Source organism: Arvicola amphibius, chromosome 14 (assembly GCF_903992535.2).
Source record: "Arvicola amphibius chromosome 14, mArvAmp1.2, whole genome shotgun sequence".
Taxonomy (NCBI): domain Eukaryota; kingdom Metazoa; phylum Chordata; class Mammalia; order Rodentia; family Cricetidae; genus Arvicola; species Arvicola amphibius.
In genome coordinates this window covers 48336724-48349615 of record NC_052060.1, presented here as the reverse complement: position 1 = coordinate 48349615, position 12892 = coordinate 48336724, and the positions used below count along the sequence as shown (strand labels likewise).

General features: G+C 40.0%; 1 protein-coding gene across 2 annotated transcripts; it reads right to left on the bottom strand.

Annotated features, from left to right (window-relative positions):
- Positions 1-205: 205 nt before the first annotated feature.
- LOC119800835 (guanylate-binding protein 4-like) lies at positions 206-12807 on the bottom strand. 2 transcript variants are annotated; one of them, XM_038311130.1, is made up of 12 exons: positions 12662-12807; positions 11452-11524; positions 9707-9902; positions 8165-8292; positions 7108-7217; positions 6753-6949; positions 5016-5261; positions 3910-4190; positions 2894-3106; positions 1704-1806; positions 1005-1198; positions 206-734 (listed from the first exon to the last, which is right to left on the bottom strand). In XM_038311130.1, the coding sequence occupies exons 3-12, from the start codon at positions 9876-9878 to the stop codon at positions 495-497; spliced, it is 1884 nt and encodes a 627-aa protein (XP_038167058.1). In that variant the 5' UTR covers positions 9879-9902; positions 11452-11524; positions 12662-12807; the 3' UTR covers positions 206-494. The 2 variants fall into 2 exon arrangements, with proteins under 2 accessions (XP_038167058.1, XP_038167059.1); XM_038311131.1 differs by lacking the exon at positions 11452-11524.
- Between the last annotated feature and the right edge of the window lie 85 nt (positions 12808-12892).

Below are 12892 nucleotides of genomic sequence, written 5' to 3'. Positions count from 1 at the left end.
AAATGTATAGGAAAGTAGTATTTGGTTTAACTCTAAGCTCTCTGGGCTATTTAGTCTCTGGTTCTTGGTCACACTAGCAGTTATGGGATTCATTCTGTGGAGTGGACCTTAAGTCAGATCAGGGATTGGCTGGTTACTCCCAAGTTTTGTGTCACCACTGTACTAGCATACTTTACAGGCAGGACAGTCTTGTAGATCAAAGGGCTTGTGGCTGATTGATGTTTATTTTTCTTTGGTAGCATGCAGAGTGTATCCCTGTGCCAAAGATGTTAGCATGTGGGGTGAAGGTTCTATGCGCACCAGCTTGACTTTGACTTCTCCATGTCCAATGAGTTGAGTTATGTAGGTATTGTCATCAGCAATGAGGACTTAACATCAATTTGTGGACAGTGACTTATGTACATTCTTGGTTTTTGAAACTTAATAAATAAAGTTAACATGACACAGAGTTCAAAAATAATTCTCAGGAATAAAGACGCCATACCTACAGTTTTCTAAGAAGAACTCTTTGACTTTTTCAATTGACTGCTTAGAATTTTCAGCCCTATACCAAATAACTTACCAGCACCAGGCAATACTGAAATTAGCACATTTCCAAACCCATCGAAGACTTGAGCAGCTAATGAGCTACTCGGATTCCTATTTTTTTCAATCACATTTTGTAGTAGGCTTATCTCATCACCCAGTGCCTCATATTTTCTTTTAAATCCCTCTTTAAGCATGTCTTCTTGGACCTGTAAAAAGGAAAATACACTTGGAAAACCACGGATTTTTTTTTAAGGTTAGGGGTTTGCACTTACAACTCAAGTAATTAAGGACGCATATCTATCACTCTACTAAAATGCACTCACTAATGAATCTCCCTAATAAATGAGTATGAGAAATGGTCAAAACAAACTGTATCCTGTATTTTCCTCAGCACCATTTGCAAGAGTGGAGATGTCAGACAAGGCCAAACCTGAACACTGTTCCTCTGATAATTTCTAGGGCTCACACGAGCTTACCTTCAACTTGTGTGCTAGCATTTCCTCTTGTTCTCTCAAAAGATTCTTCCTTTCAGTCTCCATCTTCTCATGTAGTTGGACCATATTTTCCTGGTAGCTTCTCTCTTGAGATTCCATCATTTGCTGCAGTTCCTTCTGTTTCTGTCTTAGTAGCTCCTGCTCTTGTTCCGCTGCCTCCTTCTGAGCCCGCTCAGCTGTCCCACAAGGGTTTGAAAGAGACAAAACCCAAGAGTCAGGACAGAGCTCTTATTTCTTGGGCTGAGAGACATAGGTGATTTTGAAAACCTCAAGGAAGAACTCTGAATTCTAGGGCCCATACCTCCAGGGCACATTTCAGAATGAGGCTAAAAGACACCTGCTACACTAGCTGAGTGAGACCATACCTACCCTTCTTTTTTTAAAATATTTATTTATTTATTATGTATACAATATTCTGTCTGTGTGTACAGCTGCAGGCCAGAAGAAGGCACCAGACCCCATTACAGATGGCTGTGAGCCACCATGTGGTGGCTGGGAATTGAACTCAGGACCTGTGGAAGAGCAGGCAATGTTCTTAACCTCTGAGCCATCTCTCCAGCCCCCCTTCTTAATCTCATAGTAGCAGAGTATGCAATCTATGTAGAAAGACCTTCCTGACCATACATCAGCAGGCTTAACAGAAGCCTTCCCATCCCTGTGAGAGGCAATCCTCCTAGGTACCTTCCATGGCCTTCTGCCCATCAGTAAGGGCTTTGTCTGATTGCAGGATGGAGTCCTCTATGGTAATCTGTGACTGTAGGAAGTTCTGAAGGACATGATTTGCCTAAGGAAACAGAAAAGTGAAATTGCCAGGCCACAAAAACACAATGCTGCCCTCTAAGTCCTATATATATTTCTCACCCTTCTTAAGATCCCCCCTTCTGTTTCCTTTGCTTTAACAGTAGTAATTCAAATCTCTTCTGCAATTCTTGAAAATCTTAGGTGGTAGCCATCTCCCAAGTCTCTCCTTCCAAATAGTCTTTCACTTCTCAGACCATAGAGCCCTAGGCAGAGCCTCAAAATTGTCCTCTCCATTGTTTAATGTACCCACACACTTCTTGCCTGCTAGAATCCTTGTGTTTTTATTAGACGGGTAAACACCCATTGATAATCTATCTTTTCTCTGTATCTTCTTTTAGGGGAAGCTTTGCTAAGCTGTCTTCTGAGATCTGCATGGTTGCTAAATGTATTGAGATAACTCTTTTTCTGTGGCCTGACAATGCATTAGTGTCTCAGTCACTCCATCACACACCTCTTAAATTCACACAACAGTAGTCCATAATCACACCCTTATTCTGAGGATTGAATACTATTGCAACCACCATGATATTAATTGCATCATTATTTCTGCTCTCTGTTTGTGCCAGGATAGTTCTTATTCTGAAGAATCCAACTGACTATAGTGAGGCAAGAGCATCAGTATCTCATGGACAAGGGTGCCTTTTATCTTCAAACCCCACTATTTAGTTCAGAAAATAATTGCCTGGGTTAATCAATGGAACAAGTATTCTGCTCCAGTTAGTGTTATCCATTCTAAAGTTCTTTCAGGGAAAGACTAATTTTATGACTTTATTGAAAGAGAAGGATAGAGCGATATGGGGAATATTCTCACCATACCATATACATGAATGTGTGCATGTGTGTATGAAAATTTCTTAATGTAACACAGTACCATGCACAGTATATACTATGAAATGTATAAACAATAAAACTTTTAAATAAATACATAAGAATTATTAACTTTAAAATCTGGAAGTGCATAGGTAGACATACTCAGCCTTCTCTTCATGAGCAGTTCAGATCTAAGGAAAAAGGATAATTCCTAGCAACCCTGAGCCCCATCTCCCTGTTGCTTATTCCTCATTCCTTACCTTCACTCCCTTCCTGGGCACTCGCTCATAGTCCTGCTCCACCTTCTTTCTGGCTTCTAAGTAGAGTCTATGCCCTCCAGGAACAGAGAAAGCTCCACGTGAGATGCTCTCCCTCAGGGACTCTGCAAGTTTCTTCAGCTCAGCCTGGCAGCAACTGAGAGATGCTGCTTCATTCTGTCGAAGGAAATCTTCCTTATGTTCCTCTATGGCAACCTGCCAGGAGATAACAGAGACACCAGAAAAGGAAGCTGTTGGAAAACGGATCCAACGTTGGTCTTGGGTGAAGTAATAAACTTAGATGTGGAAATTTCAACGTGAATCAGGAAACACTCTTCACTGCCATGTCTGAGTCACCATGGACATCCCATGCCTTTCCAGTGGCCAGGCTCATCGCCTGTGAAACAATAAGGTCTAAGCGCAGGACCTTTGGCTCTTTCAGCAGCACTGAGATTGACAGTGAACCACTCACCCGGTGAACGGTGGGGCACGACTGGCAGGTGTATCTCCTCCAAGAATTAATATGGAGGAAAATACAATGAAAAAAAAATTCACACAGGGACAGGAACTTTACATAGGTTCATGAGCCCTTCATTAATTCCTCCATGAAGAACTTGAGTGTGTACAGACAGAATAATAAAACTTTGTATTATACTTAGAAATTGCAGTCCAAGGGATTCCCTTACTTACGAGGCTTCCCAGAGCTTTCAGGTGAGGGCTGAACTCAGTTTACAACATGCTTCAGTCTCCTGATGCCCTGAGCAGAGCACACAAGCCTCCCTGCACTGTGCTAATAGTCTACAAAACTGAGTGGATGTATATGTGCTTTCTCATCCTGATATGTTTATTGAAAATTCTTTTGTGGCAATGAAAAAATTATCAAGTCCCTGAATTTGATCTTGTGGAAACCTGTCACTCACAAGAATCCAGATGAATGATGAGGTCAAAGTGGCAGCCATTTTTCAACACTCCTAAAGGTGGGTATCAGGAAGGAAAAAGAAAAAGCACAGGTACAGTACCACCAAGTTCTTCTGGAACTGCTGATTTTCATCTTTGAAGGAGTGCTCCATGAAGACAGCAATGGCTTCCTTCTCACAGGCTGTGTGCACATCCAGCAGCTCCTGGAGAGTGTCTGTAGGGAGCCTCACTCGCTGGGCCATACGTTCAGTGTAGTGGTCAGTTGCCTTCTGCACAGCTATGGAGTTCTCACGCTGGGCCAGAGTGGTCACTGCATTCTCCAAGCAAGGGACTGCTCCACTATTGATGGCATCCACATAGGTCGTCACCAGAGTTGCCAGTCCTGACCAAGGCAAGAAATTGAAGGTTAAATATCAAGCTAACTATTGTTAATTTTGCATGATTCACACAACAGCAATGAAATACTAAATTACTTATGCAATGGATATTTAATGCATGAGCGTAAAGCCTACTTTGTTGGACTCAAACACAAATAAAAGTGATAATGTTTATCGAAAATTTTGAATTTTAGGACAATAAGAGAGCATTATGGGAAAGGAGCAGCTCTTCTGCGTATTGGCATCATGTGACTATACAGAGATATTTCATTAAAGGACATGTGTATATTGTGTTGGGGGGTTATGTGTCTGCATGGTTGCTTGTATTTGTGTGTGTGTGTGTGTGTGTGTGTGTGTGTGTGTGTGTGTGTGTGTGTGTAGGCAAATGGCAAGCCTTGCTAATCTGCCTGTCTCTGTTTCCCCAGTTCTAGGTGTGCACAGACACTCTCAACGCTTTCAGGTGGACTCTGAGAATTGAACTCATGATTGTAAGCTAAACATTTTACTGACTGAACCATCACCTGAGTTCAAAAATAGTGAATTTTTACCTCAAATTCACAATGAACTTTTAGGAACCTTGGTCTCTTACTTCCTTTAGAACTCTTTTCTAACCAGACAAGCAGCTGTGTCCTTCTTTGATCATTAGCCATTTCATAAGCTTTATTAGGTTTCAATAAGACTCCATATAGAGAGATACTATGTCAGAAAGACGAAATTTTCTGAATAGCATAAACAACTCTTTCTCTGTATGAGACACTGACCTTTAATCAAAAATTTTTGGCACACTATTTCAAAGTAGAGAGATATTCCTTCGCCCAAAGGTAACTCACTGTTTCCATTGACAATGATTCCCTCTTTCAAGGTCTTGGCCTTGGAATTGGAGAAGACGTAAGAACAGAATTCTTTCGATTGCATTTGGAAATTGGGATCCAACTCGTCTTCTGGTATTTCCTCAACATGGACTAAGAGTTCTGTTTCTTTTGTAGGTCGATCAAAGACAAAACATTTCCGTTGTGGAAAGAAATGCCTGATGCATTCCCTAGGCATGTTAGCATTTTGGGCTTTGAGACCCCTGCCTGTAAAAAAAATATGTAAAAGAAATTAGTTCTTTAACAAAATGGTCCTCAGGCTCAGGGCCTGGCATTTTCATTTCCAGAGAACCTGGGGTCACAGTTGTTCTCTACTTCATCTCCTATAATACACCCACATGCTCTTCATTTGAGCATCTTAGACAATGACAAATCCATTTCTGCTTAAAAAATAAAGGGCAATAAAGCAATTATGATGATAAAGAGTACCAGCTATCCATGGGATAAAGGCAACTAATTTTTGGTCTTCCTAGTGTTTGGTACAGACCCCAGTGGATTAAGAATTTAGCAAACATTTACTGGACAATTAACTAATGAAACCAAAGTGTTAGAAGAAGTTTTCTGACTTTCCAATATCCTTGTCAGAAATGAAATTTGGACCTTAACACAAAGTGATGTAGAAAACAATAAGATGCTACCAGAAAAAATGAAAGATGGCATATGATATCAGGTCAGGAGAGAAAAACACAAATATCAGCTTCCTGTAGACACACACCATAAATACTTCAGAAGATTCTGTGCCTTGACGATTATGATGACTAATACTAACTTGCATGTAATGTAAAGGCCTCTTTTCTTTGCTAAATAAGAGTCTATTAGTGTTGACTGAGAATTACAGTAATCTTGTGCCATACAACTATTCAATGAATGTTTGTTGAGAGAAGAAAATAAATGAATGAATAAAAATGCAGAGAGACCTCTCTCAATATCTAAATATTATATATTCAAAAACAGATATAATATTAAATATGTTAACTGTGAGGCTGTCAAAAGAAAAGAAGAAGCTTATGAGAAATGAAAAATAAAGATTTAAGTTCTCTGTAAAAAAATATTGATTTTTTTCTGAACTATTCATAATACATCTTTATCTGAAAAATATTAAGTAGTCAAGTAGTAATAAATATACTGTACAAAAGAATTACAATTGGAATAGATCACTTCATTTCATGTGATTTTATATGATTTGTGTATTCTCTCTCTGTATATATGTGTGTATGCATAAAGTTAAATATAATATATATATATGGTTGGAATATATGTATGTTAAGGTTAAGTTATAATATATATCATATATATGATCTATATTGTGTGGTTGTGTGTGTGTGTGTGTGTGTGTGTGTGTGTGTGTGTGTGTGTGTGAGAAGAGAGAGAGAGGAGAGAGAGAGAACACAGAAGTCCTTTATAAGGAACATAATATGTGGGGTATGAACATTATAGAAAGTATTACTATCCAAAAAACATTTTTCACAATTGATTTAAGATCATTTGGTCCAATATTTATGTCTCATTGTTTCCACTGTATTTAAACTCCAGCAGCTGGAGATTGTCCAGGATAATAACCATGGAAAATGCTCACTAATTGCTTTTAAGTTATCAGTTTATTACTGGCTAAGAGTTCAAATTAGGGTAAAAGCAACATTTATGTCAAGTAATGAATGAGACAGTTAGCGCCTTCCGTCCCAAGCCAGGCTCTGATACCTGGAATCAGCTTCAGGGCATTCTCCAGGTACTCGTCCGCTGTGATGACACGTCCATCTAACTTCAGCTCCAGAGTGAAATCCCGAACAGTCCAGACAAAGTCCGGAAAGAAGCTCACAAACTCATCAGAGTCATCTGCTTCTTCAGATCGTGAAGAGGATTTTGTTCTGATCAGCTCAGTCAGTTCAGTCACATAGCTGGGACCTTTGCTAAGGAACAAAAGGCAACATTCTACCCTCCTAGATGTCTTCTACAAGCCCATTTCCTCATTCTGAAGTACTGAGTAACATAAGCCATATTCCCAGCTGTCACTCTTTTACATTAATGAAACACGGTTCGGTCCCTGGAAGGATACTGCAGCTGCTCCAGGGCCTGGTGGTTGATGGTGCTCATGCTGTTGTAGACAAAGGTGCTGCTTAGAAGCACAGCCAGGGCGAAGATCCAGGAGTCATTCTTAGAGTCACCCTAGAGGACACATGAAGACGAGGGACTTCAGAATCTAACCTCCACTCTTTCACTTATTTATTGGCTGCTTAAGCAGAAATACATCAGACTGATAGAATGAAGAATAATGATTTGAAGAATAAAAATTCTTATTTCCTTTTCAGCATTGAAACTGACCTTACCAGTTTCCATAACCAGAATCAATGACACTGTCCAAGTATGCAAAATATTTGCTATAGTGCTTAGTACAGTATATGTGCAACAACCCCACCATACCATTTAATTAACAGGTTATCAATTATGTCATATTAGAGGCAGTAATATTTACTCAGATTCAACAACTATTCATGAAACATCTACAAAATATGAAGTACTACATTCATCTGTAAGAATGCAAATTTTCAAGTAACAATAGGAAGAGGCAGACCTGTTAAGGACAGAAATACAAGCATGATGACTATCTGTGCCAACAGCAAAATGCAATGCTAGTACACGGAGAAACATGATTAACTTTAGTAAGTGAAAGGAGGGCTGTGTCATTTTAGTGTGACTGTGTACCTGGGCTGTCATGGCTATGGTAGAAAAACAGCTTCTTTTTTAAATACTTGCTGGTAGATGAAATTATAGATTCAAATAAATCACACATGTGGCAAGCTTAAAACTCAGTAAATAAAAAATATTATATCGCACTGGTCATATAAATGCCTCGCATATCTATTTGGTTTGACCAAAGCAGAGGCTCCGTGTGAGGATTTGGAAGTTCAGGTTGGAAGCAATATTTGAGGTAAGATGTGCTACTCTGAAAGCCAGGCAAATAGATTAGATGCTACCCAATCCCACAAACTCCAGAGCCAGTGGGTTGTACTCTATCATGTTTGCGATTCTTGCAACCAGCACGGAAGGTGAACGAAAGCTGCAATCAAATAGTACACAGACTCAAGGCTAGCCCCCATAACTCTCTGACTTACCTTTTCCACATCACCTAGACCCTCTGTGTCTAGAAGCACAAGAGTGTACTTTGACTTGCTGGGGTGAGGCACACACCACATCCAGATGCCCTTAGTTTCAGACCTCACTGTGGTGCCCAGATTGAAGCCTGCAAGAGAGAATAATAAAGCCATGTTCATTCATATTAATCCTTAGAATATAGGAGGCAGAAGTTCTACCCACAGTGGCACTGAGCTGATCTAGGTACAAAATATTAGGAGGAAATAAGCCCTTTCATGTTCCTTATAGGAAGAGGAAAGTAGTGGGAAAGGGCAGATTGAATGACCTAATTTTTGAAAGACTTGAGTGTATATTTTACAAAATAAGGCATGAGAATTGCTAGATATGAAGAGATGCCCCACCTTATCTATAAGTTGGTGGCACAGAGCCAAACTAGCCACATTAGCAAAAAATAAAATCAGATGGAGTTTTTATTTTTAAAAAAAATGCAGAATTCTCTATTGTTGTTAATATACATGTGAACTGCATATAAATTTTAAAAAGCAATTTGATGTCATTTGGAAACACTGAACATGCAAACGTCCTGAAATCTAGATTCACTTCTGGTTATGTTACACTAAGAGAAGTCTGTGCAGAAGTGCCCCAACATAAAGACAAGCTTGTGTGTGAAAACCTTAACCTTCAAAATAAGCTCTGCAAAGAAATTCATGCTCACTACAACAAATGATATTTTCACATATTGACATATTAAAAAATTTTAAAGTAATTTAATAATACTTACAACAAGCAGGATGAAGTTTATAAACTTGTGATCAAAGGAAGCCAGAGACATCAGACAACATGTGTTGGTTGTAGTCTGATGCGTTAAAATAGACACATATGCTTTATACAAATATGTATGAGTATACTTGCTAAGAAGTTTAAATGGAGGTCAAAGTGAACTGATTTTTGTAGACGCACAGTTAGATTTTGTAACTGATTTTGTGAACTAGTGGGAGAAGTTTCATGAAAAAAAGAATATTGATGAGCCTTTGGAGAGTAGAAGATGATATGCATAAAGTATTTGAATGCTAACAAAGCTTTATATTTTGACCTGGCCAGTAAAGAAATAAGAATTATCTTTATTAATTATGCCATATACTGTATGTTATTTATGTAATTATGTATTACTACATATACATTTTTGAAAAGACTTCATAGAGAAATGTATATAGTTATTAAAATGCTGTGATGAAGTAGAGCAGAAAAATAAAAAGGTAACTCAAAAAGAATATGACACAGAGCGATGCTTTCAAAACCTAATTGCCCGCCCTTCCTTCCTTCCCTCCCTCCCTCCCTTCTCTCTTCCTTCCACCATCCCATCTTTATTATTTTAATAAACAAAACACAGTGAATTGCATTTGCATTGACTCCATAGTAAAACTAAGATGAGAGAAAAGGGAAGGTGATAGGAATTGATCTGATGATTGATCAATCTGATGATCAGGACAGAATGACCAATTTGCATTGCCAATGATTCCAAACAAATGGTCTCTGTCCTTCTGTCTGAGGACAGCACTCACCGTGGTTCTGTCCTGCTAAGCGGTTCATCAGGTAGGATTTCCCTGTACGGTACAGTCCTACAATGGCCACCACCACCACAGGCTGAGTAATTCTCTCAAGAATGTTTAGTGCTTCGGGATTCACTCTCAGCTCTTGATTCTCATTTTCCACTAGGCAGATGGGAGCCTCCATGCTGGCACTAGATGTTATGGTAACCTGCAAACCCAAAAAAAATCATTCTCAGGAGAGTATGAGATCTCCAAGCCACCTCTAGTGGCATGTCAATTTGCATGTATTTACATAATGAGTGCATCCGATTAAGTTTTTGGTATGGGGTTATTTTATTTTTGTTGGGGTTGAATGGTAATTTTTCAGGAATCTCTCTAAAGCAACCACTCCAAAACCAATGAGAGTGGAAGAGAAGAGATGTATTCACCAGTAGACCAAAGTCAGGATGGTTCCTGAAGGTTTCTATCTGGAGTCTACTTTGCATTCACATTTATACTGGCAAGCAGGAAAGCAAGGGCAACTTTTTTTTCAGAAGCACACATGGCAGATAGCTTTTTTACTTTACAAAGACGTATGTTACATTTGTCAGGCATAGGCTTTTGGGGTCAGGTTAAGGGCAACAGCCTGTTGGGTTTTATTCCTTTCTCCAGGTTGTTCTATTCCAGCGAGCAAATGAAGTCATGCTTGGTAACAAGCAATATAAACATGGAGCTTTAAGTCAATCTAGTAACTGGTCTTTTTTGCCTTATTCTACTGCAACAAAGTCTTATGTAACCCATGCAAGGGCCAAACTTTCTATATAACATAAACTGGCCTTGAACATCTAATCCTGCCACCACACACTTTCTTTTCTATTGAGATTACATACATGCATCATCTTACTTGGCATTCTAATTGTGATTTTTCTTGTGGGGGTGGGCAGAAGTTTTGCTATGTTTTCAATTTTTTTTCAGGTAGTATCTCACCAAGCCCAGGATGGCTTCTAATTTTTTTAATTTTTATTTTATTTATCTTTTTTTTTCAGCAGCAAAAACTGATCTTGAACAATTGATTCTGGTGCTTCCACTTCCTGAAAGGCAGGAGCATGGATGAATAACACCATGCTGAATTTATATGCTGCTGAGGAGTGAAGGCTCATCAACACTAGGCAAGCAATCAACCAACCGAGAGCAGCCCCAGGACCTTCAGCTTCCTTCCTGCACAATGATAAGTGACAAGTGTGTGGTCTTACACTGACAACTCATCATCCCACATCTGCTTCGTGCCCGTGGTGTGGAAGATGACACATGAATATTATTTCTCTCCAGTGGCTAATTTCTCTGAAAATGCATCCTAATCAATAAATACTTCTGTGGGCAAAGGTTTGAAGGTGGTGTCAGATTTATATTATCTCATAAAAGTATCCTGTACTTTAAAGACTATTTATTGCCTTTCCTTTTCCCGTGTGCTGGAGGCCATACAGGCATGCAGAAAAATGCTTTGGGAGCCTAAGATACTCCGTGGAATAGGGAGTCAAGGCCACTCTTCCTATCTCCCTTTTACAGACCTTACCTCCAAAATTTCCCTGTCAGAATCAACTTCCCAATTCAGACTCCTAAACTGATAAGCTTCTTAATTGAGAAGTACCAAATGGTCTCTGCTAATTGGTGACGTGTTATGATAAGGCTGCATAGCACGATTAATAAAAACCCAGAGACAGATATTGGAGTTCAACTTGAATGTCAGAAAAGCAAAACAGCGAGCCACTGGGTCTTACCTCTACCTCAGTCTAAAGTGGCGATTCTGCCTCCAGGAATCCTCAAAATGAGCCTGTCTGCGAGCTGTTCCCACTGTAATGTCGGGAATAAAGATGTGCACCATTACTGCCTGGTTTCTATGGCAAACTAGTGTAGCTACTGGGATTAAAGGTGTGTGTTACCACTCCCTGGTCTGTAAGACTGACCAGGGTGGCTGTTTTACTCTCTGATCATCAGGCAAGCTTTATTTATTAAAATGCAAATGAATTATCACTACAGGGTGCTATTTGTCTTGTGATGTCAACTTAAAACCTTTGGGTTTTTTGTTTGTTTGTTTTTACTTAACATCAATTTAGAATAGGTATCAAATGGGAAAGTTCAGCTCACCTTAAATTCTGTGAAAGACATTACCTTAATGATCAGTTCCCTCTCTCTTAGGATAATATTGATGAGCATGTCATTTTTTACTCCCTGCTCTCAAGCAGATGCTAATAAGAAGCTTCAAATCCACATTAAATAAGTAGGATTACATAGCTCCAACTGTATCATGTAAATCATCCTTGGTTTTCAAAGGTATCTCGAGTCACACAGAAGACAGTTAAAACTGCCTCAGCCCTAGATTTTTCACAAGTTGCCAAAGCTGTCTTAAAACTGTTCTTGGATGAATGATACCCTTTGAAACAATACATGAAGGTACTCAGGCTTAAGTGCTGTTTTTAACCTTTGACTAAAAAGAGTGACTGACCTCACCCCCCAGGGCACGGGAGTGCAGCTGGTACCACAGAGATGCTTCAAACCCCCATAGCGGATTTAGTCTGTCTGACATAACATGACATGGCTCTATTTTCTGTTTCTTCAACTTCAGGAGGCACACAGGGAGAGAGCAACTAAGGAGCCTGGGGTTAGGTCCCTCTGTAGTAGAAAGAACTTCGCCCCCTTATGGTGGAGATGTGTACAGGATTGCACAGACCAAAGCGCGTGTTCCTATTGGAACCTTGCTCGCATCCCCCATCCCTGACTATGGCTGAGGCAGCAGAGCCACTGCGCCCCCATCCCGTGCGAAGCAGCGCGGGTTCACAAGCCCTGGGGCAACGGAGCCGCTTCCTGTCACCTTCATCCATCCACCAGTGTAACCTTGAACCAGGGTAGAGTTTGCACCCTGGGACCTCAGGACCTTGCTGAAGCTCTTTAGAAATGTGTGCATTGGGTACCGATTCGCAGGGCACTCACCTGACTGCAAGGGACGAGTCTCTGCTACCCTGGCTCGGCACTCTAAAGCTTGCTGCTGCGTCTGGCCTTCTCTAAAGTTCTATTCTTAAGAAAGAGGAGTCAAACAGGATATCGCACCCACCCAGTTGTAGAAAACCGAAACTGAAACTGCCTTAGCCTGTTTATGCTTGCTTTCTGAGTTTTGCACTGTTTCCCGGAAAGAAAACGGAATCTGTGGGAGACCAGAGGAAA